Here is a 25637-nt window from a genome sequence, read left to right on the forward strand (position 1 = left end):
GATATTGAATAGCTTATGACCGTATTGTTATTAGAGTATTTATATTGCAGTAGTACTTTACTCTCCTTAATAATGGTGAATTCTTTAACAGATGATCTTCAAGAAAAATTGACAAAGTTATTAGAGCCGCATTTATTCCACACGTACTCAGAAGCCCTAGGGTTTTGTCAGTTTACATTAAAAATGATAAGTAGATACCAAGATCACTTCAAATCAGAGGTGGAAGATTTTCCTCATCACCCAAACCGTGTCTATTATTTGGCTGAAAGATTGAAGGTAAGTTGATATTGCAATAGTAATTAAAGTATTACTGTAACAAAGAGATTTTGTAGCTAGAGAAAGAGACATAACAAATGTGATGATAATTCATGTTAAATGAATAAAGAACAAAAAGGCACAATACTGTGATTGGAACAATGCACAAATAACCTGCAGATATAAGAGAGAAGCTTATGATGATGTCTCAGTCCAACTTGGACTGTTTACAGAGTCACACTAACACAGCTCCCTCACTCTTGTGTTAGTGTGACTTTGTAAATGGTTCAAGTCGGACCAAAATGTCGTCATAAGCTTCTCTCCCCTATGTTCAGGTTATTTGTGTATGCTAAGTAAATGATTCTCATATAAACCTTCTGACAATGTTTTAGTTCATCCTGGACCATTATCAAGCCCAGCTGTGTCTAGATAATGGTCTAGTATTGACTGAGACATTATCTGAAGTTTCCTTTCCTAAGGTTGGACTAATTGTGAATTGTTCCAGCTATGGTATTGTGACTTTTAATCTTCATAAATGAATGTATCAATTCATTGGTGTTTATGGGTCTCAATCTAACAGTCTGATGGGCCTAATCTTAGGCCTTCCAAACCATTTGTTTGACACCTCAGTACCCCATCCAACAGTAGCAAATGTTTACAGGTCTGTACATAAGGTTATAACTGTTACCTTGGTCTGCATGTAGGTTGCAACCATTAACTAGGTCTGTATATAAGGTTTTTTTTTTTTTTTTTTTTTTTAAAAAATTGGGCCGTCTCCCACCGAGGCAGGGTGACCCAAAAAAGAAAGAAAATCCCCAAAAAGAAAATACTTTCATCATCATTCAACACTTTCACCACACTCGCACATTATCACTGTTTTTGCAGAGGTGCTCAGAATACAACAGTCTAGAAGCATAAACATATAAAGATACACAACATATCCCTCCAAACTGCCAATATCCCAAACCCCTCCTTTAAAGTGCAGGCATTGTACTTCCCATTTCCAGGGCTCAAGTCCGACTATATGAAAATAACCGGTTTCCCTGAATCCCTTCACTAAATATTACCCTGCTCACACTCCAACAGATCGTCAGGTCCCAAGTACCATTCGTCTCCATTCACTCCTATCTAACACGCTCACGCACGCTTGCTGGAAGTCCAAGCCCCTTACCCACAAAACCTCCTTTACCCCCTCTCTCCAACCCTTTCGAGGACGACCCCTACCCCGCCTTCCTTCCCCTATAGATTTATATGCTTTCCATGTCATTCTACTGTGATCCATTCTCTCTAAATGACCAAACCACCTCAACAACCCCTCTTCTGCCCTCTGACTAATACTTTTATTAACTCCACACCTTCTCCTAATTTCCACACTCCGAATTTTCTGCATAATATTTACACCACACATTGCCCTTAAACAGGACATCTCCGCTGCCTCCAACCGTCTCCTCGCTGCTGCATTTACCACCCAAGCTTCACACCCATATAAGAGTGTTGGTACTACTATACTTTCATACATTCCCTTCTTTGCCTCCATAGATAACGTTTTTTGACTCCACATATACCTCAACGCACCACTCACCTTTTTTCCCTCATCAATTCTATGATTAACCTCATCCTTCATAAATCCATCCGCCGACACGTCAACTCCCAAGTATCTGAAAACATTCACTTCTTCCATACTCCTCCTCCCCAATTTGATATCCAATTTTTCTTTATCTAAATCATTTGACACCCTCATCACCTTACTCTTTTCTATGTTCACTTTCAACTTTCTACCTTTACACACATTCCCAAACTCATCCACTAACCTTTGCAATTTTTCTTTAGAATCTCCCATAAGCACAGTATCATCAGCAAAAAGTAACTGTGTCAATTCCCATTTTGAATTTGATTCCCCATAATTTAATCCCACCCCTCTCCCAAACACCCTAGCATTTACTTCCTTTACAACCCCATCTATAAATATATTAAACAACCATGGTGACATTACACATCCCTGTCTAAGACCTACTTTTACCGGGAAGTAGTCTCCCTCTCTTCTACACACCCTAACCTGAGCCTCACTATCCTCATAAAAACTCTTTACAGCATTTAATAACTTACCACCTATTCCATATACTTGCAACATCTGCCACATTGCTCCTCTATCCACTCTATCATATGCCTTTTCTAAATCCATAAATGCAATAAAAACTTCCCTATCTTTATCTAAATACTGTTCACATATATGCTTCAATGTAAACACCTGATCTACACATCCCCTACCCACTCTAAAACCTCCTTGCTCATCCGCAATCCTACATTCTGTCTTACCTCTAATTCTTTCAATTATAACCCTACCGTACACTTTTCCTGGTATACTCAGTAAGCTTATTCCTCTATAATTTTTACAGTCTCTTTTGTCCCCTTTCCCTTTATATAAAGGGACTATACATGCTCTCTGCCAATCCCTAGGTACCTTCCCCTCTTTCATACATTTATTAAACAAAAGTACCAACCACTCCAACACTATATCCCCCCCTGCTTTTAACATTTCTGTCATGATCCCATCAGTTCCAGCTGCTTTACCCCCTTTCATTTTACGTAATGCCTCACGTACCTCCCCCACACTTACATTCTGCTCTTCTTCACTCCTAAAAGATGGTATACCTCCCTGACCAGTGCATGAAATTACTGCCTCTGTTTCTTCCTTAACATTTAAAAGTTCCTCAAAATATTCTCGCCATCTACCCAATACCTCCATCTCCCCATCTACTAACTCCCCTACTCTGTTTTTAACTGACAAATCCATATTTTCCCTAGGCTTTCTTAACTTGTTTAACTCACTCCAAAATTTTTTCTTATTTTCATTAAAATTTCTTGACAGTGCCTCTCCCACTCTATCATCTGCTCTCCTTTTGCACTCTCTCACCACTCTCTTTACCTTTCTTTTACTCTCCATATACTCTGCTCTTCTTATAACACTTCTGCTTTGTAAAAACCTCTCATAAGCTACCTTTTTCTCTTTTATCACACCCTTTACTTCATCATTCCACCAATCACTCCTCTTTCCTCCTGCCCCCACCCTCCTATAACCACAAACTTCTGCCCCACATTCTAATACTGCATTTTTAAAACTATTCCAACCCTCTTCAACCCCCCCACTACTCATCTTTGCACTAGCCCACCTTTCTGCCAATAGTCGCTTGTATCTCACCCGAACTTCCTCCTCCCTTAGTTTATACACTTTCACCTCCCTCTTACTTGTTGTTGCCACCTTCCTCTTTTCCCATCTACCTCTTACTCTAACTGTAGCTACAACTAAATAATGATCCGATATATCAGTTGCCCCTCTATAAACATGTACATCCTGGAGCCTACCCATCAACCTTTTATCCACCAATACATAATCTAATAAACTACTTTCATTACGTGCTACATCATACCTTGTATATTTATTTATCCTCTTTTTCATAAAATATGTATTACTTATTACCAAATTTCTTTCTACACATAGCTCAATTAAAGGCTCCCCATTTACATTTACCCCTGGCACCCCAAATTTACCTACTACTCCCTCCATAACATTTTTACCCACTTTAGCATTAAAATCCCCAACCACCATTACTCTCACACTTGATTCAAAACTCCCCACGCATTCACTCAACATTTCCCAAAATCTCTCTCTCTCCTCTACACTTCTCTCTTCTCCAGGTGCATACACGCTTATTATAACCCACTTTTCACATCCAATCTTTATTTTACTCCACATAATCCTTGAATTAATACATTTATAGTCCCTCTTTTCCTGCCATAGCTTATCCTTCAACATTATTGCTACTCCTTCTTTAGCTCTAACTCTATTTGAAACCCCTGACCTAATCCCATTTATTCCTCTCCACTGAAACTCTCCCACCCCCTTCAGCTTAGTTTCACTTAAAGCCAGGACATCCAGCTTCTTCTCATACATAACATCCACAATCATCTCTTTCTTATCATCTGCACAACATCCACGCACATTCAGACTTCCCACTTTGAGAATTTTCTTCTTCATATTCTTTTTAGTAATCTTTACAGGAAAAGGGGTTACTAGCCCATTGTTCCCGGCATTTTAGTTGACTTTTACAACACGCATGGCTTACGGAGGAAAGATTCTTATTCCACTTCCCCATGGATATAAAAGGAAAATTAATAAGACCAAGAACTATTAAGATAAAATCAAAGAAAACTCAGATGAGTGTGTATAAATAAATGTGTACATGTATGTGTAGTGTGACCTAAGTGTAAGTAGAAGTAGCAAGACATGCCTGTAATCTTGCATATTTATGAGACAGACAAAAGACATCAGCAATCCTACCATCATGTAAAACAATCACAGGCTTCGTTTTACACTCACTTGGCAGGACGGTAGTACCTCCCTGGGTGGTTGCTGTCTACCAACCTACTACTATTAATTATTAACCATTAATTATGTCTGTATATAGGGGTACAACTATTAATTATGTCTGTATATAAGGTTACAACCATTAACTAGGTCTGTATGTAAGGTTACGGCTTTTAGATTGGTCTGTACATAAGGTTTTGTTTTTAGCTTGGCCTGTACATAAAGTTACAGTCTTTAGCTTGGCCTGTATGTAAGTTTACAGCCTTTAGCTTGGTCTTTATGTAAGGTTGCAGCCTTTAGCTTGGTCTGTACATTAGGTTACAGTCTTTAGCTTGGTCTGTACGTAAGGTTGCAGTCTTTAGCTTGGTCTGTACATTAGGTTACAGTCTTTAGCTTGGTCTGTACGTAAAAGTACAGCCAGTAGCTTGTATTTTTACTCTAAAAATTGCTACCTATGCTGAAGAATGAGAACCTTGATCAAAATGTCATAGCAAGAGGTTTCATCTTTTAAGCATTAATTTTGGATATAGTATTTTATGGGTTGAAGTTTGGATAATGTAGTTGTTTATTTAATAATAATAACTTTTCAGGTGCCAGTGGAGCAGATTACAGAGAAGATTTTGAAGGCTAAGCAAATACTTACCATGGAAATAAAGCGTATAAAACACTTATTGAATGTCTTCAATGGTATGTAAATATATTGTGTACTATGGGAAAGTTATACAGCCTCTCCTCACTTAGCGATATACTCGTTTACCGATGATTCGGACGTACAACGGGCTCTCTGACCAGTATGCATACCTAAATAATGTACATTAGAACTAATTTCCTCTATTCTGTTTATTACAATGTACAGTACACTGCTGTATAAACATTCAAATATACAGTGGTACCTTGACTTATGAGTGCCCCAACTTATGAGTTTTCTGAGTTACAACCCGTCGCTCAGGCGATTTTTTCCTTTGAGTTGCAAGCCAAAATCCGAGTTACAAGCAAAAAAAAAAATATATATTTACTGAAAATGACATTTGGCAAGAACCCCAGCCTGAATGGCACAACAAAAGGTGGTTGTGGGACTTGGTACTTATAAAACAATGCTAGTGTGATGTTCTCACTGGAGGTAATCATGTAATTATCTTTAGTTATTCTACAAAAAATTAAAGTTACTAATTTTTTGACATTTGCAAAATATCTTTCTCTTTACTACCACACAAATCCTAAAATATTTGGAATATTTCCAATATTCCACAAGTCAATTGTAGAACAATCATTTTTTTTATGATTCCTCTCAATATTATTGCATTTACTTCAGTAATAACATAAGAACATAAGAATGGAGGAACACTGCAGAAGGCCTACTGGCCCATACAAGGCAGATCCTTATCAAAGCAATCTCTACCCAAAGCTACCCAAGAATTAACTCCCAGACCCAATGACACCAATCAAACCCAGCCCCTCCCACTCATATTATTGTCTAATCTCTTCTTAAAACTACCCAAGGTCCTAGCCTCTATCACCCTACTGGGAAGATTGTTCCACGCATCCACAACTCTGTTAGAAAACCAGTACTTACTCATGTCCCTTCTAAATCTAAATTTATCCAACTTAAATCCATTATTTCTGGTTCTTACCTGGTTCGACACCCTCGGTACTTTATTAATATTCCCATTGTTTATGCCCGTCATCCACTTACACACTTCATTGATATCTCCCCTCATTCTATGTCTCTCCAGAGAGTGGAGATTTAAGGCTTTAAGTCTATCTTAGAGCATAAGAACATAAGAAATGAGGAACACTGCAACAGGCCTACTGGCCCATACTTGGCAGGTCCATGTCAGAACCAACCCACCAACAAAAATATTTGCCCAACCCATCCCCAGAGCCACCAAAGCAACAAGCCTTGACAACCCCTTCCCCCCCTATCAGTGTGCAACTCCCGCTCAAATCCATCCCCTCTCTCATAGAATACAGAAAGAAGGAACACTGCAGCAAGCCAACCTGCCCACACTAGCCAGGTTCTCCTCAAACCCAGACCCACAAACAAAACCACCTGCTACTCCATCCATGGAATAAGCTCTGATAACCAGGGCACTATTAAAGAGAGTACTGAGGGAGCTGAAGTACCTGGCCCATCACCAGGGTACTGAAGCACCTGGTCCATCACCAGGTCACTGAGGGAGCTGAAGCACCTGGTCCATCACCAGGGCACCAGGGCAGCTGAAGCACCTGGTCCATCACCAGGGCACTGAGGGAGATGAAGCACCTGGTCCATCACCAGGGCACCGAGGGAGCTGAAGCACCTGGTCCATCACCAGGGCACTTAGGGAGCTGAAGCACCTGGTCCATCACCAGGGCACCGAGGGAGCTGAAGCACCTGGTACATCACCAGGGCACTGAGGGAGCTGAAGCACCTGATCCATCACCAGGGCACTGAGGGAGCTGAAGCACCTGGTCCATCACCAGGGCACCGAGGGAGCTGAAGCACCTGGTCCATCACCAGGTCACCGAGGGAGCTGAAGCACCTGGTCCATCACCAGGGCACCAAGGGAGCCGAAGCACCTGGTACATCACCAGGGCACCGAGGGAGCTGAAGCATCTGGTCCATCACCAGGGCACCGAGGGAGCTGAAGCACCTGGTCCATCACCAGGGCACCGAGGGAGCTGAAGCACTTGGTCCATCACCAGGGCACCGAGGGAGCTGAAGCACCTGGTTCATCACCAGGGCACCTAGGGAGCTGAAGCACCTGATCCATCACCAGGGCACCGAGGGAGCTGAAGCACCTGATCCATCACCAGGGCACTGAGGGAGCCGAGGCACCTGATCCATCACCAGGGCACCGAGGGAGCTGAAGCACCTGGTCCATCACCAGGGCACCGAGGGAGCTGAAGCACTTGGTCCATCACCAGGGCACCGAGGGAGCTGAAGCACCTGGTTCATCACCAGGGCACCTAGGGAGCTGAAGCACCTGATCCATCACCAGGGCACCGAGGGAGCTGAAGCACCTGGTCCATCACCAGGGCACTGAGGGAGCCGAGGCACCTGATCCATCACCAGGGCACCGAGGGAGCTGGAGCACCTGGTCCATCACCAGGGCACTTAGGGAGCTGAGGCACCTGGTCCATCACCAGGGCACCGAGGGAGCCGAGGCATCTGGTCCATCACCAGGGCACCAAGGGAGCTGAAGCACCTGATCCATCACCAGGGCACCGAGGGAGTTGAAGCACCTGGTCCATCACCAGGGCACCAAGGGAGCTGAAACATGTGGTCCATCACCAGTGCACTGAGGAAGCTGAAGCCAAAAGCCTGCTCAGCACCATACGGGAGATTCCTTACACAGTAAATCATTTTAGTCATTCTTCTCTGCATGTTCTCCAATGAGTCCATATCCATCCTGTAGTAAGGAGACCAAAACTGAGCGGCATAATCCAAATGAGGCCCCACTAGTGATGAATAGAGCTGTAAAATATCTTTTGGACTTCCGTTACTTACACTTCCTGAGATAAATTCAAGTAATATGTTAGAATGTTGTGGACACTTAGGCACCGCTGTCTTGGTGGGTTTCATGAAATAAGTCATTAACTTCTGAGATATTCATATATCACTGCACTAGTGATCTAGTACAGTTAGCCTCCATTTTCTCTTACCCAGGACCAAGGAACACGTTATAGGAAGGAGCAGTAATGATTTTGTACGCTCGGACTTGTCCTGTACACTCGCCATATTATGGCCTATTTTATTCATTTTAGAGTATATATCATGTTTCTTTGTTACTTATAGTGTTTATTATGTCAAATTAGATAAATTCTGATAAATATATAAGCCGTAGAGTTGATATTAGTGTTTTATTGAAGTATATTCTCCTGCTCTAGGTAGTAGGTTGGTAAACAGCAACCACCCAGGGAGGTACTACCGTCCTGCCAAGTGAGTGTACAACGAAAGCCTGTAATTGTTTTACATGATGGTAGGATTGCTGGTGTCTTTTGTCTGTCTCATAAACATGCAAGATTTCAGGTATGTCTTGCTACTTCTACTTGCATTTAGGTCACACTACACATACATGTACAAGCATATATATACACACACACACCCCTCTGGGTTTTCTTCTATTTTCTTTCTAGTTCTTGTTCTTGTTTATTTCCTCTTACCTCCATGGGGAAGTGGAACAGAATTCTTCCTCCGTAAGCCATGCGTGTTGTAAGAGGCGACTAAAATGCCGGGAGCAAGGGGCTAGTAACCCCTTCTCCTGTATATATTACTAAATTTAAAAAGAGAAACTTTAGTTTTTTCTTTTGGGCCACCCTGCCTCGGTGGGATACGGCTGGTATGTTGAAAGAAAGAAGAAGAAGAAGATATTCTCCTGCCCCTGGGGTGGTTATTTTGGGGGTTGGAATGGATTAATGGCATTTCAGTTAATCTCTATGAGGAAAATTGATTTGATATGTACGAGCAAATTGAGTTATGAGCTCGGTAATGGAATGAATTAAACTTGTAAGTCAAGGTGCCACTGTGTACTAAAAATGTCATAAATGGTGCAAGGGTGACATTAAAGCAATATCAAAGATGGTTGACATAAACTCACTACCATTATAGTATGCTCCTCGTTTAGCGACAAATTTGTTTACTGATGCAGTATTAGGAACAGAACTCTGTCATTAAGTGAGAAGTGGCTGTACTAGATTCTGCACTCATTATTTTGATTATTATTATCATTATTATCATTATTATTATCATCATTATTATCATCATTATTATATTATCATCATTATCAGCATTATCATCAAGTAATGTTACAGCCACACTAACTGCTCTTTTCTCATTTTTGTGGGAAAAGGCAGGTTCCTGACTAAAGACTGAATATACTGTATAACTCAACTTTTATATATGGTAAAATCTTTCACTTTTTCAAATGATGAAGAATAAGATATTTATTTTTTTAAATAATGGAAGTGCATAAATGGCAAGATGACTGTTATTAAGTCAGAGGTATATAATAGTGAAAAGTTGAATAAGACGCATGTGCAACATCAAGGCTAAGGGATAAAAAATCCTTAAACTTACATACATAAAAACATAAGAATGGAGGAACACTGCAGAAGGCCCATACAAGGTAGGTCCTTATCCAAACCACCACTACCCAAAGCTAACGAAGAATTTACTCCTGTACCCATGACACAAATCACACTCAGCCCCTCCCACTCATATATTTGTCCAATCTCTTCTTAAAGCTACCCAAGGACCTAGCTTACTCAGAAGATTGTTCCATGCATCCACAACTCAAGGTTCTATTTGAGCTCCACTCATGCTGTTGTGACCATCCATACTGTACTACTTTATTGCTCCACTACTTTCATCTCACTGGTGATCTCCCACTGAGGTAGTGTGACCCGAAAAGTAAAAAAAAAAAAAATAAACTCGCCACTTACTCTATCACTTTAATCCCTAAAATAGGGATTGAAGTAAATTCTGTGTAAGAGAGATATACACTTGGTATATAAACTTGAGTTCAAATTAATATTATAATAATCTGCTAATTTATCTGCAGCATATGGGGTGCAGCCAGAAGACATTGTGTGTGACATAAGAGTGTTGTGCCACAATGCTAAAATGGCGGAGGAGAGACTGCGGGTTGCTGTTCAGGCAGGATGCACGAGACCCAAGCCCTGGATTTGTTACGCAGCTGATCATATTTTTGACAGGTTCGTAGCCAAGCATTATAATTAAGGTGTAGGACTATTAAAATGGTATACAATACTGACAGGTTGGAAAGTAAGACACGTCTAGCAGTTAGGTACGTATCTTTATTCTGTCTGCAGCTTTATACATCATTAGTAAGGCCTCACCTAGATTATGCAGCTCAGTTCTGGTCTCCATATTACAGAATGGACATAAATTCGTTAGAAAACATTCAGTGTAGAATGACTAAATAAACATAGCATTAGAAAAATTCCTTATGAGGAAAGATTGAAGACTCTTAAACTACATTCACTTGTTAGACGAAGAATGAGGGGAGACATGATAGAAGTGTATAAGTGGAAGATGGGTATTAATAAAGGGGATATTAATAAGGTCTTGAGGATATCTCTCCAAGAGAGAACTCGCAGTAATGGATTTAAATTAGACAAGTTTAGATTTAAAAAGGACATAGGAAAGTATTGGTTTGGAAATAGGGTAGTTGATGAGTGGAACAGTCTACCTAGTTGGGTTATTGAGGCCAGGACTTTGGGTAGTTTCAAATTTAGGTTGGATAAATATATGAGTGAGAGGGGTTGGATTTGAGTGGGACTTGCAAATAAGTGGATAGAGTTGCTGGACCTTATTTCTTGGGAAACATTGAAAATTGGGTTGGGCAAATGTTTTGTTAGTGGGATGGATTGTAAAGGACCTGCCTAGTATGGGCCAACAGGCCTGCTGCAGTGTTCCTCCTTTCTTATGTTCTTATGTTCTTATGTTTATTCCGAAATGTTTTGCCTACACAGTAGGCTTCTTCAGTCAAGTACAGGAAAGTTGGCAGAAGCAGTAGAAATGTGATGATGATGTAATTAGTCCATCACCCTTGAAGACGTAGTTTTGAGGTGGTCAGTCCCTCAGCTGAGTGATTGACCACCTCACAGAATGTTACCTTGCTTACAGCTCGTCAGGTTCTAAAAGTCATTTGCCTCCACTCACTCCTATCTAGCATGCTCACACATGCTTGTTGCACATAAAATCTGTTATTTTACTCCTGCAGATTCTGTGAGCGTCTACTGTCCCAAAAAGAGGTGCTGGCAGGGCACAAAGATATGGCAAGCTACTTAACACATAGGCTGGAGTGTGACCGCCATATGGTTGATACGTATTTCAAATGTATCCAAAACCAGGAGGACTTGAATTTTAGTATACTGAAGAAGAAAATTGATCTTTTGTTTTCTGAAGGATTTACCCCACAGGATGTCAGGTATGTTGCATTGTATACAAGGAAGTACACTAATTTTGCTGTCTTCAGTTGTAATTCACTCTTATTGTTATATTCACAGACCCATATGAGTTATACAGTGCCTGAGAATGAAAGGTCATCAAATATGATCCAAAGAAAGGTAGGGTAGAGCCAGTTCCTTGGATCTTTATATCATTTATCCAGTGATGGCTGCATGGAGTTCTCATAGTTTTAGTTTATTTCCTCTGTGCACAAGATATTTAATCTCAAGTGCTAGGTAGTAGGTTGGTAGACAGCAACTGCCCAGGGAGGTACTACCATCCTGGCAAGTGAGTGTAAAATGAAAGCCTGTAATTGTTTTACATGATGGTAGGATTGCTGGTGTCCATTTTCTGTCTCATAAACATGCAAGGTTTCAGGTACGTCTTGCTACTTCTACTTACACTTAGGTCACACTACACATACATGTACAAGCATATATATACACACCTCTGGGTTTTCTTCTATTATCTTACTAGTTCTTGTTCTTGTTTATTTCCTCTTATCTCAACGGGGAAGTGGAACAGAATTCTTCCTCCGTAAGCCATGCGTGTTGTAAGAGGCGACTGAAATGCCAGGAGCAAGGGGCTAGTAACCCCTTCTCCTGTATAAATTACTAAATTTAAAACTTTCGTTTTTCTTTTTGGGCCACCCTGCCTCGGTGGGATACGGCTGGTGTGTTGAAAGAAAAAGAAAAGGAGAAACTTTTGTTTTTCCTTTTGGGCCACCCCGCCTTGGTGGGATATGACCGGTGTGTTGAAAGAAGAAAGAAGAAATATGCAAGATTTCAGGTATGTCTTGTTACTTCTACTTACACTTAGGTCATACTGCACATGCATGTACAAGCATATATATATATACACACCTTTTGGGTTTTCTTCTATTTTTTCTTACTAGTTCTTTTTCTTGTTTATTTTCACTTATCTCCATGGGAAAGTGGAACAGAATTCTTCCTCTGTAAGCCATGCATGTCGCCAGAGGCGACTAAAATGCCTGGAGCATGGGGCTAGTAACCCCTTCTCCTGTATACATTTCTAAATGTAAAAGGGGAAACCTTCATTTTTCCTTTTGGGCCACCCCGTGTTGGTGGGATATGGCCTGTGCGTTGAAAGAAAGATATTCTCAGGTCTCCATGGGTAAGTGGAAAAGAATTCTTCTTCCGTAAGCCGTGTGTGTCGTAAGAGGTGACTAAAATGCTTGGAGGAAGGGGCTAGTAACCCCTTCTCCTGTATAAATTACTACATTTAAAAAGAAAAAGTTGTTTTTCTTCCTAGGTCATCCTGCCTTGGTGGGATATGGCCAGTATATTGAAAAGAAAGAAAAGAAATATTCTCAAGTATAACTCACCATTCAAGGGAGGTACATTGATGGTTGTGAGTGGCTCTTGATCCCCAAAATTAGAATTACCATCACTTTCCTTGGATGAATTCTGAGTGTCTCCCATTTTACACAGCTGACTGTCAGTGAACATGGTATTTATGTTCCTGAAAATGGTGTTTGCCAAAAATCACATTAATTAACTAAAAACATACAAAAAATGTGGTTACTTTTCTGATAACCCTCACAAGTGCCAGACAGTTCTTTTTTTATATTCAGTAATTCGTCAAAAATAATAAATTTTTCTATTCTTTACATTGTAGTGGTTGTTTCATGGTCTGGAAATGTGTGGATAAGGTTGATGTGGCCCTGTACAATACCTGGGAGCACAGCTCATCAGTGATGTTCAGGGTTAATAAGGTGAATGCTGTTGGTGGCTATAAATTCTGAACAGAAAAGTTTTCATGGCAGCTCTGCAAATTCATCCCTTAACTACACAAATCTCTTGGCTAGTTACCTTTTCACTTTTCATTATCAATCAGCAACATGTTTGAGAACTGTGTAAATACAGAAGAACATAAAGGCACAATACTGTGACTGGAAAAATACACAAATAACCTGTGCATACGAGAGAGACGCTTATGATGTGTCGGTCCCACTTGGACCACATACAAGTCACACTAACACACGAAGGTGAAGGAGCTAGTACATATAGGTTATATATATATACTGGCTCCATCACTCTCGTATGTTAGAGTGACTTGTAAATGGTTCAAGTCGGACTGAACCATTTATGTGTGGGTTATTTTTGTATAAGGACAGATAAACTAGGGCGAGTAAGTTATTCTTAAAAGCACAGCGTAATTATTGGTTACTAGCTTTTGTGCACCACCTCATAGCTCTTTGTCTCTAAGTTCATGGCACACTAATTAAATGTTGCAGCATGTTAATTGAAGTTAGGTTGCAAAATTTCAGTCGTGTGTCAAAAACATGTTAAATGATGGTGTTTTATTTGATAGTTTACTGTCAATTTAAACATTATTGTGCATTGCTGCAAAGATACTTCAATGTTGGGTCAATTATTTTCATACACATTAAATTATTATAATCTTCATGGGGAGCACCAAACTTATAGGGGGTCATCCAGCACCTGGAGAAATGAGAGGTACTCAGGTTTGATCTGAGGAAGGGGAGGTCAAGTCCAGTTCTTTAGATTAAGAGGTGGTAGGTCAATGAATCTCCCTTGAGGTGTGCTTATATTTAAAAAGCCTTGTTATGTACAGCACTTTAGTCAGACTTGATAATAAATTACAAAGATTTATGGAATGGTATATGAGTACCAACAAATTATGATAAAATGTGATTTATGAATGCAGTATGGAAATTTTATGTATGTCAATCTTTTATTTAATTTACAGCCTTTAAGTCACTGACTTCAGTAAACTATGTAAGGCAGTATATAATTAGGGAGTACATTGAAAATTAGTCCTAACCATAATTTTTAAAGGGATGGAAGGGTAATCCAGTGGAAGGCCTCAGCCAGATGACCGAAAGCTCCATTTCTGGATCATCATATGATTAAGACCCGTATCAGGAAACATCCTTTTTCCTAACAAACCTTACCTAATCTAAACTATGTAAGGTCTCCGTACTAAATTTTAACTGTCTCATTTGAACCCTGTGCAAGTATTGCGTGGTTCAAATCTTAATCTGCTTATTATTTTGACTATATGTGTATATGGTGTTAAAATATTTTGACTGGTAGTGTGTGGTGTTAAAATATTTTGACCAATAGTATGTGGCACTAAAATATTTTGACCTGAACATATGGTATTAAAATATTTTAACAGGTAGTATGTGGTGTTAAAATATTTTGACTGGAACATATGGTGCTAAAATATTTTAACCCGTAGTATGTGGTGCAAAAATATTTTGACCCGTAGCATGTGGTGCTAAAATATTTTCAATGGCAGTACAGTAGGGCCCCACTTATATGGCAGGTTAGGTTCCAGGCTACTGCCGGAAAGCAGACATCGCCGGAAAGCAGAACACCATTTTTTCCATTTATAAATGCATATTATTATTATTATTATTATTATTATTATTATTATTATTATTATTATTATTATTATTATTATTATTATTACTACAAATTATTATTATTATTTTTGTTTCAACAAGTTGGCTGTCTCCCACCTAGGCAGGGTGACCCAAAAAGAAAGAAAATCCCCAAAACGAAAATACTTTCATCATCATTCAACACTTTCACCTCACTCATACATAATCACTGTAAAACACCACATACTTTTTAGTAGGCTATACAGGAAAAGGGGTTACTAGCCCATTGTTCCTGGCACTTTAGTTGACTTTTACAACATGCATGGCTTACAGAGGAAAGATTCTTATTCCACTTCCCCATGGATATAAAAGGAAAAGCAATAAGACCAAGAACTATTAAGATAAAATCAAAGAAAACTCAGATGAGTGTGTATACATAAACGTGTAGATGTAAGTGCAGTGTGACCTAAGCGTAAGTAGAAGTAGAAGTAACAAGATGTACCTGAAATCTTGTATGTTTATGAGAGAAAAAAGACACTAGCAATCCTACCTATTAAATTATTACAAATTATTATTATAATCATAATAAAAAAGAAGCACTAAACCCACAAGGGTTGTGAATAGCTATAGATGGAGTGAAGGCATATGAAAGTAATAAATTTCTAGTCAAGTTACTGGTGTTTGACTAGAGAAAATGTAATTCTTCCGACCCTCCCGACACTTGGTAAACAAATCTTGTATTTATGTCAATTTTTATACTGTGGGTGTATTTATCATATTTATATGTTCGTAGCATTTTTACTATATAATTTTGAAATAAATATAAATGGATTAATAGAAATGTCTATATTAGCATAATATATGACATTTAATGCACCCAACAGATTACATGTATTATTATTATTAATATGGCATCGAGAGTAGAGACACTCTTAGTGATTTTAATGTGTACCTGCACGCTAAAGCACAGTGTGTAAGTATACATATGTATATAGGTACAGGTACACATAAGTATAATTATCAGAGTACATATAAAATATGCAATAACTTTAAAACATTTGAAATTTTGGAAAATTTCCGGACATAATAGAGATGTGTGTTCAAGGAGAATGTAAACAAACCGGGTGGGGACGTGCCGTATTTGAAAGACCACTCACCGTATTGCAAATTTTGGTCATGTAATTTAAAATTGCCGTATTAATGGAATGCCGTAAGGCGAAACGCCGTAAAGCGGGGCCCTACTGCATATATTAAAATATGTTGACAAGTGCCTTTATCAGCAGGTCCTGCATGTATGTGTTGCATCGCTCAGAGAGGACACTGGCAACAAGGATCAAGGAGTTGAAAGAAATTGGTTATTTTCCATTCCCTCTTGTTGTCTTGTGCAAGTCGAAATATGTATACATGAGAGCTGTTGACCGTTATAAAGATGAACACTGTTTTAAAAATAATGTTGACATTTAAAATGTGATGGAGCAAATAGATTTTGTAGAAGTGTGTATAACAGAATTTTAAAATTGACTGTAATTAAAGATTTTCAAATTTAAATGGCCATTGAGTTATTATTGAAAGAATTGAGAGTAAGACAGAGAGTAGGACAGCAGATGAACAGGGAGGCTTTAGGAAGGGTAGGGGGCATGTAGACCAAGTGTTTACAGTGAAACATATAGGTGAACAGTATTTAGATAAGGTTAAAGAGGTTCTTATGGCATTTATGGATTTGGAAAAGGCGTATGACAGGGAGGATAGGGAGGCAATGTGGCAGATGTTGCAGGTGTATGGTGGGAGACAGCCAACTTGTTGGACAAAAAAAAAAAAGTGAGGTTCAGGTTAGAGTATGTAGGAGAGAGGGAGATTATTTCCCAGTAAAAGTAGGCCTTTGACAAGGATGTGTGATGTCACCGTGGTTGTTCGATATATTTATGGATGGGGTTATAAGAGAAGTGAATGCGTGGGTCTTGGCAAGAGGTGTGGGGTTAAAAGATAAAGAATCTAATGCAAAGTGGGAGTTGTCACAGTTGCTCTTTGCTGATGACACTGTGCTTTTGGGAGATTCTGAAGAGAAGTTGCAGAGGTTGGTGGATGAGTTTAGTAGGGTATGTAAAAGAAGAAAATTAAAAGTGAATATAGGAAAGAGTAAGGTGATGAGGATAAAAAGATTAGGTGATGAAAGATTGGATATCAGACTGGAGGGAGAGAATACAGAGGAGGTGAATGCAATTCAGATATTTGGGAGTGGACGTGTCAGGAGATGGGTCTATGAAGGATGAGGTGAATCATAGAATTGATGAGGGGAAAAGGGTGAGTGGTGCACTTTGGAGTCTGTGGAGACAGAGAACTTTGTCTGTGGAAGCAAAGAGGGGAATGCATGAGAGTATAGTTATACCAACACTCTTATATGGGTGTGAAGCATGGGTGGTGAATATTGCAACGAGAAGAAGGCTGGAGGCAGTGGAGATGTCATGTCTGAGGGCAATGTGTGGTGTGAATATATGTAATGCAGAGAATTCGTAGTTTGGAAATTAGGAGGAGGTGTGGGATTACCAAAACTGTTGTCCAGAGGGTTGAGGAGGGGTTGTTGAGGTGGTTAAATCTGTAGTGGAGGGAAGGCGGGGAAAGGGTTGGCTTAGAAAAGGTTGGAGGGAGGGGGGTAAAGGAGGTTTTGTGTGCGAGGGGCTTGGACTTTCAGCAAGCATGCATGAGCGTATTTGATAGGAGTGAATGGAGACAAATGGTTTTTAATACTTGACGTGCTGTTGGAGCGTAAGCAAAGTGACATGAAGGGATTCAGGGAAACCGGCAGGCCGGACTTGAGTCCTGGAGATGGGAAGTACAGTGTCTGCATTTTGAAGGAGGGGTGTTAATGTTGCAGTTTTACAACTGTAGTGTAAGGACCTCTCTGGCAAGACAGTGATGGAGTGAATGATGATGAAAGTTTTTCTTTTTCGGGCCACCCTGCCTTGGTGGGAATCTACCAATGTGTTGATAAAAAAATAATAAAATAAAATTAATTACAGCCTCTCTTCACTTAACGATGTATGTACAGTGGTCCCTCGTTGTTCGTAATTAATCCGTTCCTGGAGCCGTTACTATAAACGAAATTTACGATTTACGAATCAATTTTCCCCATAAGAAATAATGTAAATACAATTAATCCGTTCCTGACACCCAGAAGTATTAAAACAAAAAATTTTTTAACATGAAATATACATGTAGTACATAAACAATACAATGGGAAATGATGAATGAAACATTAACAGCATAACACTTACCTTTATTGGAGATTCTTCTTAGTGTATGGGAGACTGGAGGAGGAGAGAGAGTGGATTGTTTATAGTTTGGAAGGGGAATCCCCTTCCAGCAACACCTCAGGTACCATTTGCTTTTCTGGGGTTGCTTCTCTTCTCTGTTTCTTAATGCCACTAGGACCACCTTGAGAGTCACTGGAGTCCTGTCTCACAAAATAACTGTGGAGAGAGCTCTGTTTCTGGCGTCTCTTTAACACTTCCCTAAAATGGCCCAAGACTTTGTCACTGTACATGTTGCCAACATGGCTTGCAACAACCTTGTTAGGGTGATGTTTCTTCATAAAGCTTTCCATCTTACCCCACATAGTAAAAATCTCTTTAATTTCTGAAGAAGGCACCTTCTTCCATCTCTCTTCCTCCTCCTCTGCAGCAAGATTCTGAGCTGCGATGTGTTGCTCTTCCTGCTGAAGGTCTTGCAGCTCCTTAGTGGTGAGCTCTTCATTGTGGTCTTCCACCAATTCTTCCACATCCTCCAAACTCACATCCAACCCCATGGAACTCCCCAGTGCCACAATTGATTTTACAACAGACATAGGCTCATTAGGGTCAGTCCCAAATCCTTCAAAATCCCTCTTGTCGACACAATCTGGCCACAATTTTCTCCAGGCAGAGTTCAAAGTCCTGGTAGTCACTCCCTCCCAAGCCATACCTATAAGGGTTATGCAGTGGAGGATGCTGAAGTGTTCTCTCCAAAATTCCCTTAGGGTCAAGTGAGTGTCTGTGGTCACAGTCAAGCACCTGTGAAACATTGCTTTTGTGTAGAGTTTTTTAAAGTTTGCAATAACCTGCTGGTCCATGGGTTGGAGGAGAGGAGTGGTATTCGGGGGCAAGAACTTTACTGTGATGAACCCAAACTCCTCGAAAATTAGGTCATCCAAGTTTGGAGGATGAGCAGGTGCATTGTCCATTACTAGCAGGCACTTGAGATCCAATTTCTTTTCCAGGAGATACTCCTTCACACTAGGGCCAAACACTTCATTGAACCACTCGACGAAAATTTCCCTCGTGACCCATGCTTTACTATTAGATTTCCAAAACACACACAATTTACTCTTCATAACATTGTTTTTCCTGAACACTCTGGGATTTTCAGAATGGTACACTAGTAATGGCTTCACTTTGAAATCCCCACTAGCATTAGCACAGAACATTAGCGTCAGCCTGTCTTTCATAGGCTTGTGTCCTGGCAGTGCCTTTTCCTCTTGTGTAATGAAGGTCCTCTTTGGCATTTTCTTCCAAAAGAGGCCTGTTTTGTCACAGTTGAACACTTGTTCAGGTTTCAGTCCTTCACTGTTTATGTACTCCTGGAATTCATGCACATATTTTTCAGCTGCCTTGTGGTCTGAACTGGCAGCCTCACCATGCCTTACCACACTGTGTATGCCAGTACGGTTCTTAAATCTCTCAAACCAGCCTTTGCTGGCCTTAAATTCACTCACTTCACCACTATTTGCAGGCAATTTCTTTACCAAATCTTCATGCAACTGCCTAGCCTTTTCACAAATAAACGAAGTCATAAGAGTATCTCCTGCTAATTGTTTCTCATTTATCCACACCAATAATAACTTCTCAGCCTCTTCCAGTACTGGTGATCTCATTTTTGTCAGCATAGTTACTCCCTTTGCAACAACAGCATCCTTTATTTCATTTTTCTTGGCCACTATGGAACATAAGATTGTGTAGGGTTTCTTATACATCCTGGACAGTTCGGCCACACTTGTACCACTTTCATATTGTTCAATGATGGTTTTCTTAAATTCAATCATATTTCTCACCTTCTTTACCACAGGCTTGGCACTAGGAGCTTTCTTTGGAGCCATGGTAGCTTATTTAGTACTTGCAAGCACTAAAATAAATGGAATATTATGAAATATTTCGCTGGAGCACGTGAGGGGACCTTCGCTCATTGGTAAACAATGCCAGACTGGCTGCCGCCCTGGCTCACGCCGTGTGCACGCGTCCTGGACAAACTACGACTCGCGAGTCAACCTATGAAAAGCGGGTCCATGTTTATGCGAAAATACCCCTATGATTGGCGAATTTTACGATTGCCGGAAACTACGAAAAGCGGGGGACCACTGTATAAACATTTAAAAATATACTAAAAGTGTTATAAATGGTGAAAAGATGACATTAAAACAATATCAAAGATGGTTGACACAAACCCACTACCATTATAGTATGCTGCTTGCTTAGCGATGAATTCGTTTACTGATGTGGTTTTAGGAATGGAACTCCATCGTTAAGTGAGGAGATGCAGTATTAATTCTTCTTCTTATTTTTTTTAATATACCAGCTGTATCCCATTAAGGCAGGGTGACCTGAAAAGAAAAAAGAAAGTTTTTACTTTTAAAGTTAGTAATTTATACAGGAGAAGGAATTACTAGCCCCTTGCTCCCGGCATTTTAGTTGCCTCCTACTACGCACATGGCTTGTTGAGGAAGGACCCTTTTTTTCCACTTCCCCATGGAGATAAGAGGAAATAAACAAGAACAATAACTCATATTATTATTATTATTATTATTATTATTATTATTATTATTATTATTATTATTATTACAGCCTCTCCTTACTTAGCTATGTACTTATTTACTGAAGCCTCGGACTTACGACGGGCTCTCTGATCAGTATTCATATCTAAAAAATGTATATTAGAGCTGATTTCCTCTATTCTGTTTATTTCAATATATAGTACACTACTGTATAAACATTTAAAAATAGTATACCAGAGATGTTATAAATGGTGCATAGGTGACATTAAAAAATATCAAAGATGGTTTACACAACCACAAACTCACTACCTTTATAGTATGCCCCTCACATAGCGACAAATTCATTTAATGACATGGTCTTAGGAACGGAACTCCATCGCTAAGCGAGGAGAGGCTGTACGTATTATTATATTCATGGGGAAGTGGTAAACACTGTACAGCACCTGTGATGGTTATAGAATACTTAGGGAAATGGGAAGCAGTCAGGATTGATACAAGAAAAGGGAAGGTTAGATTCAATTTCTTGGATCATGAATCTCCCTTGAGGGGCAAGATAAGAAGGAAAACACTCGTCTGAATCTGAGATGTATATAGGATATATATTCGTTGGATTAACATCATTTCTATGTACTCGAGCTATTGTATATTGTATAATATTTAAGTAATAAAGTATTTTCTGATAATTTTAAATAGTTTTAATGTCACCTACAAATCTTTGCTGTACAAACGTGCTTCACGCATTTATCTTCTTAATTAGTGTATCTTTTTTTTTTGCTGTACACTGGATACTCTCCAGTAAGTCATTATCCAAACCTTCATGCAGTATTCTGTACCAGGATGCACCACTGGCTTAGAAATCATTCACACACAATCACTGTCTTTGCAGAGGTGCACAGATATAACAGTTCAGATGTCAAACCAAACCAAAAACCATTCATCTCCACTCACTCCTTTCTAACACGCTCATGCATGTCAGCTGCATGTCCAGGCCACTTGCACACAAAACCTCTTTTACCTCCTCCCTCTATGCTTTCCTAGGACGACCCCTACCCCTCCTTCCCTCCACTACAGATTTAAATATTACGGTATATACATGGGAAGTACTACACTCATAGGGGTTTTACAATACTTGGGGAATAGGACATAATGTAATTAGAAAAAAGACCCAGAATGGGTGGTGTTTCAATCCATAGTAAGTATGTAAGTCCTAAAACTCCAGGCCAGTGCATAAGCCACTTGGCCATGAGGTTAAACCTCACCCATTCTGTGGTTTGTTTGCAATTGTGTTATGATTTTGTAAGTCACTGTGATCAGGTTGTATTCAAGGAAAGAGAGGATAGTTCCAGTTCCTTTGATGAAAAAGTTGGAAATTAGTTATATCATTAAGGGCCAAGAAGATGTTGATATTTAAGATGCCTTCCAAGTGTTTTTCTTTATTTACTGTAATTAGAACCCAGGTGTTGTATGACCCTAGTGAATTTAGCACTTAGTTTTGATTGCAATAATAACAGAACCCAGTTGCTTATAAATTACCATCATATTGTCCCTCCTCATCTGCAACTTCATTGAAAAATCTGTGGCCCACCATATGGGCTTTGGCTACTGTCACTAGTTGCCCTGCCCACAAATGATGTCTTCAACTGCTGCACCTTTCCTCTGGCTCCAGTATGTCTCCATCTTTGTGCCTCTGTGTGAGATTATAATAATGCCTGTTGATAATACGCTAGAATCGCCAACCTGTAATCCTTAAAATAATTAAGCTTCATAAAAACATAAAAGTGTTTGTTGTTAAAACCACTCGAGACCGCGTGTGTGTGTGTGTGTGTGTGTGTGTGTGTGTGTGTGTGTGTGTGTGTGTGTGTGTGTGTGTGTGTGTGTGTGTGTGTGTGTGTGTACACTCGCCTAGTTACTCACCTAGTTGAGGTTGAATGGGTCGAGTCCTAGCTCCTGGCCCCGCCTCTTCACTGGTCGCTACTAGGTCACTCTCCCAGAACCATGAGCTTTATCGTACCTCTGCTTAAAGCTATGTATGGATCCTGCCTCCACTACATCGCTTCCCAAACTATTCCACTTCCTGACTACTCTGTGGCTGAAGAAATACTTCCTAACATCCCTTTGATTCATCTGTGTCTTCAGCTTCCAACTGTGTCCCCGTCTTGCTGTGTCCCATCTCTGGAACATTGTGTCTTTGTCCACCTTGTCAATTCCTCTCAGTATTTTGTATGTCGTTATCATGTCCCCCCTATCTCTCCTGCCCTCCAGTGTCGTCAGGTTGATTTCCCTTAACCTCTCCTCATAGGACATACCTCTTAACTCTGGGACTAGTCTTGTTGCAAACCTTTGCACTTTCTCTAGTTTCTTTACATGCTTGGCTAGGTGTGGGTTCCAAACTGGTGCCGCATACTCCAATATGGGCCTAATGTACACTGTGTACAGGGTCCTGAACGATTCCTTATTAAGATGTCGGAATGCTGTTCTGAGGTTTGCTAGGCACCCATATGCTGCAGTAATTTGGTTGATGTGCACTTCAGGAGATGTGCCTGGTGTTATACTCACCCCAAGATCTTTTTTCTTGAGTGAGGTTTGTAGTCTCTGGCCCCCTAGACTGTACTCCGTCTGCGGTCTTCTTTGCCCTTCCCCAATCTTCATGACTTTGTACTTGGTGGGATTGAACTCCAGGAGCCAATTGCTGGACTAGGTCTGCAGCTTGTCCAGATCCCTTTGTAGTTCTGCCTGGTCTTCAATCGAATGAATTCTTCTCATCAACTTCACGTCATCTGCAAACAGGGACACCTCGGAGTTTATTCCTTCTGTCATGTCGTTCACAAATACCAGAAACAGCACTGGTCCTAGGACTGACCCCTGTGGGACCCCGCTGGTCACAGGTGCCCACTCTGACACCTCGCCACGTACCATTACTCGCTGCTGTCTTCCTGACAAGTATTCCCAGATCCATTGTAGTGCCTTCCCTGTTATCCCTGCTTGGTCCTCCAGTTTTTGCACTAATCTCTTGTGTGGTACTGTGTCAAATACCTTCTTGCAGTCCAAGAAAATCCAATCCACCCACCCCTCTCTCTCTTGTCTTACTGCTGTCACCTTGTCATAGAACTCCAGTAGGTTTGTGACACAGGATTTCCCGTCCCTGAAACCATGTTGGCTGCTGTTGATGAGATCATTCCTTTCTAGGTGTTCCACCACTCTTCTCCTGACAATCTTCTCCATGACTTTGCATACTATACATGTCAGTGACACTGGTCTGTAGTTTAGTGCTTCATGTCTGTCTCCTTTTTTAAAGATTGGGACTACATTTGCTGTCTTCCATGCCTCAGGCAATCTCCCTGTTTTGATAGATGTATTGAATATTGTTGTTAGGGGTACACATAGTGCCTCTGCTCCCTCTCTCAGGACCCATGGAGAGATGTTATCTGGCCCCATTGCCTTTGAGATATCTAGCTCGCTCAGAAGCCTCTTCACTTCTTCCTCGGTTGTGTGTACTGTGTCCAGCACCTGGTGGTGTGCCCCACCTCTCAGTCTTTCTGGAGCCTCTTCTGTCTCCTCTGTGAACACTTCTTTGAATCTCTTGTTGAGTTCCTCACATACTTCACGGTCATTTCTTGTTGTCTCTCCTCCTTCCTTAGCCTAATTACCTGGTCCTTGGCTGTTGTTTTCCTCCTGATGTGGCTGTATAACAGCTTCAGGTCAGATTTGGCTTTCGCTACTATGTCGTTTTCATATTGTCGTTGGGCCTCCCTTCTTATCTGTGCATATTCGTTTCTGGCTCTACGACTGCTCTCCTTATTCTCCTGGGTCCTTTGCCTTCTATATTTCTTCCATTCCCTAGCACACTTGGTTTTTGCCTCCTTGCACCTTTGGGTAAACCATGGGCTCATCCTGGCTTTTTCATTATTCCTGTTTCCTTTGGGTACATACCTCTCCTCAGCCTCCTTGCACATTGTTGCTACATATCCCATCATCTCATTAACTGGTTTCCCTGCCAGTTCTCTGTCCCACTGAACCTTGTTCAGGAAGTTCCTCATTCCCGTGTAGTCCCCTTTCCTGTAGTTTGGTTTCATTTGTCCTGGCCTTCCTGCTTCCCCCTCCACTTGTAGCTCTACTGTGTATTCGAAGCTCAAAACCATATGATCGCTGGCCCCAAGGGGTCTTTCATATGTGATCTCCTCAATATCTGCACTACTCAAGGTGAATACTAAGTCTAGTCTTGCTGGTTCATCCTCTCCTCTCTCTCTTGTAGTGTCCCTTACGTGTTGGTACATGAAGTTTTCCAGTACCACCTCCATCATCTTAGCCCTCTATGTATCATGGCCCCCATGTGGCTCCAAGTTCTCCCAATCGATCTCCTTGTGGTTAAAGTCGCCCATGATCAGGAGCTTTGCCCTGCATGCATGAGCTCTTCTGGCCACTGCAGCCAGTGTCAACCATTGCTCTATTGCTCTCGTCATACTCTTGCCCTGGCCTGCTGTTCTGTGGTGGGTTATACATCACTGCAATTACCACCTTGGGACCTCCAGAGTGAAGCGTTCCAGTACTCACCTATTTGTACTCACCTATTTGTGGTTGCAGGGGTCGAGTCACAGCTCCTGGCCCCGCCTCTTCGCAGTGTGTGTGTGCGTGTGCGTGTGTGCGTGTGTGTGTGTGTGTGTGTGTGTGTGTGTGTGTGTGTGTGTGTGTGTGTGTGTGTGTGTGTGTGTGCGCGCGCGTTCGTGCATGCGTGTGCGCGCGTGTGCGGCATGCGTGCGTGCGTGCGTGTGTCTGTGTACTCACCTATTTGTACTCACCTATTTGTGGTTGCAGGGGTCGAGTCACAGCTCCTGGCCCCGCCTCTTCGCTGATTGCTACTAGGTCCTCTCTCTCCCTGCCCCATGAGCTC

General features: G+C 40.8%; 1 protein-coding gene across 3 annotated transcripts in view; it reads left to right on the plus strand.

Moving 5' to 3' along the window:
• Positions 1–21432, plus strand: part of LOC128701332 (transcription termination factor, mitochondrial) — a 31930-nt gene extending 10498 nt beyond the window's left edge. The window contains exons 5-9 of one of the 3 annotated variants that reach the window (XM_070100309.1): positions 92–276; positions 5212–5308; positions 10165–10318; positions 11350–11556; positions 16230–21432. In XM_070100309.1, the coding sequence (XP_069956410.1) occupies positions 92–276; positions 5212–5308; positions 10165–10318; positions 11350–11556; positions 16230–16413 (827 nt within the window). In that variant the 3' untranslated portion in view covers positions 16414–21432. The other 2 variants (XM_053795002.2, XM_053795004.2) reach the window with 2 other exon arrangements.
• Positions 21433–25637: the final 4205 nt, after the last annotated feature.

This window comes from Cherax quadricarinatus, chromosome 72, assembly GCF_038502225.1.
Source record: "Cherax quadricarinatus isolate ZL_2023a chromosome 72, ASM3850222v1, whole genome shotgun sequence".
NCBI lineage: Eukaryota > Metazoa > Arthropoda > Malacostraca > Decapoda > Parastacidae > Cherax > Cherax quadricarinatus.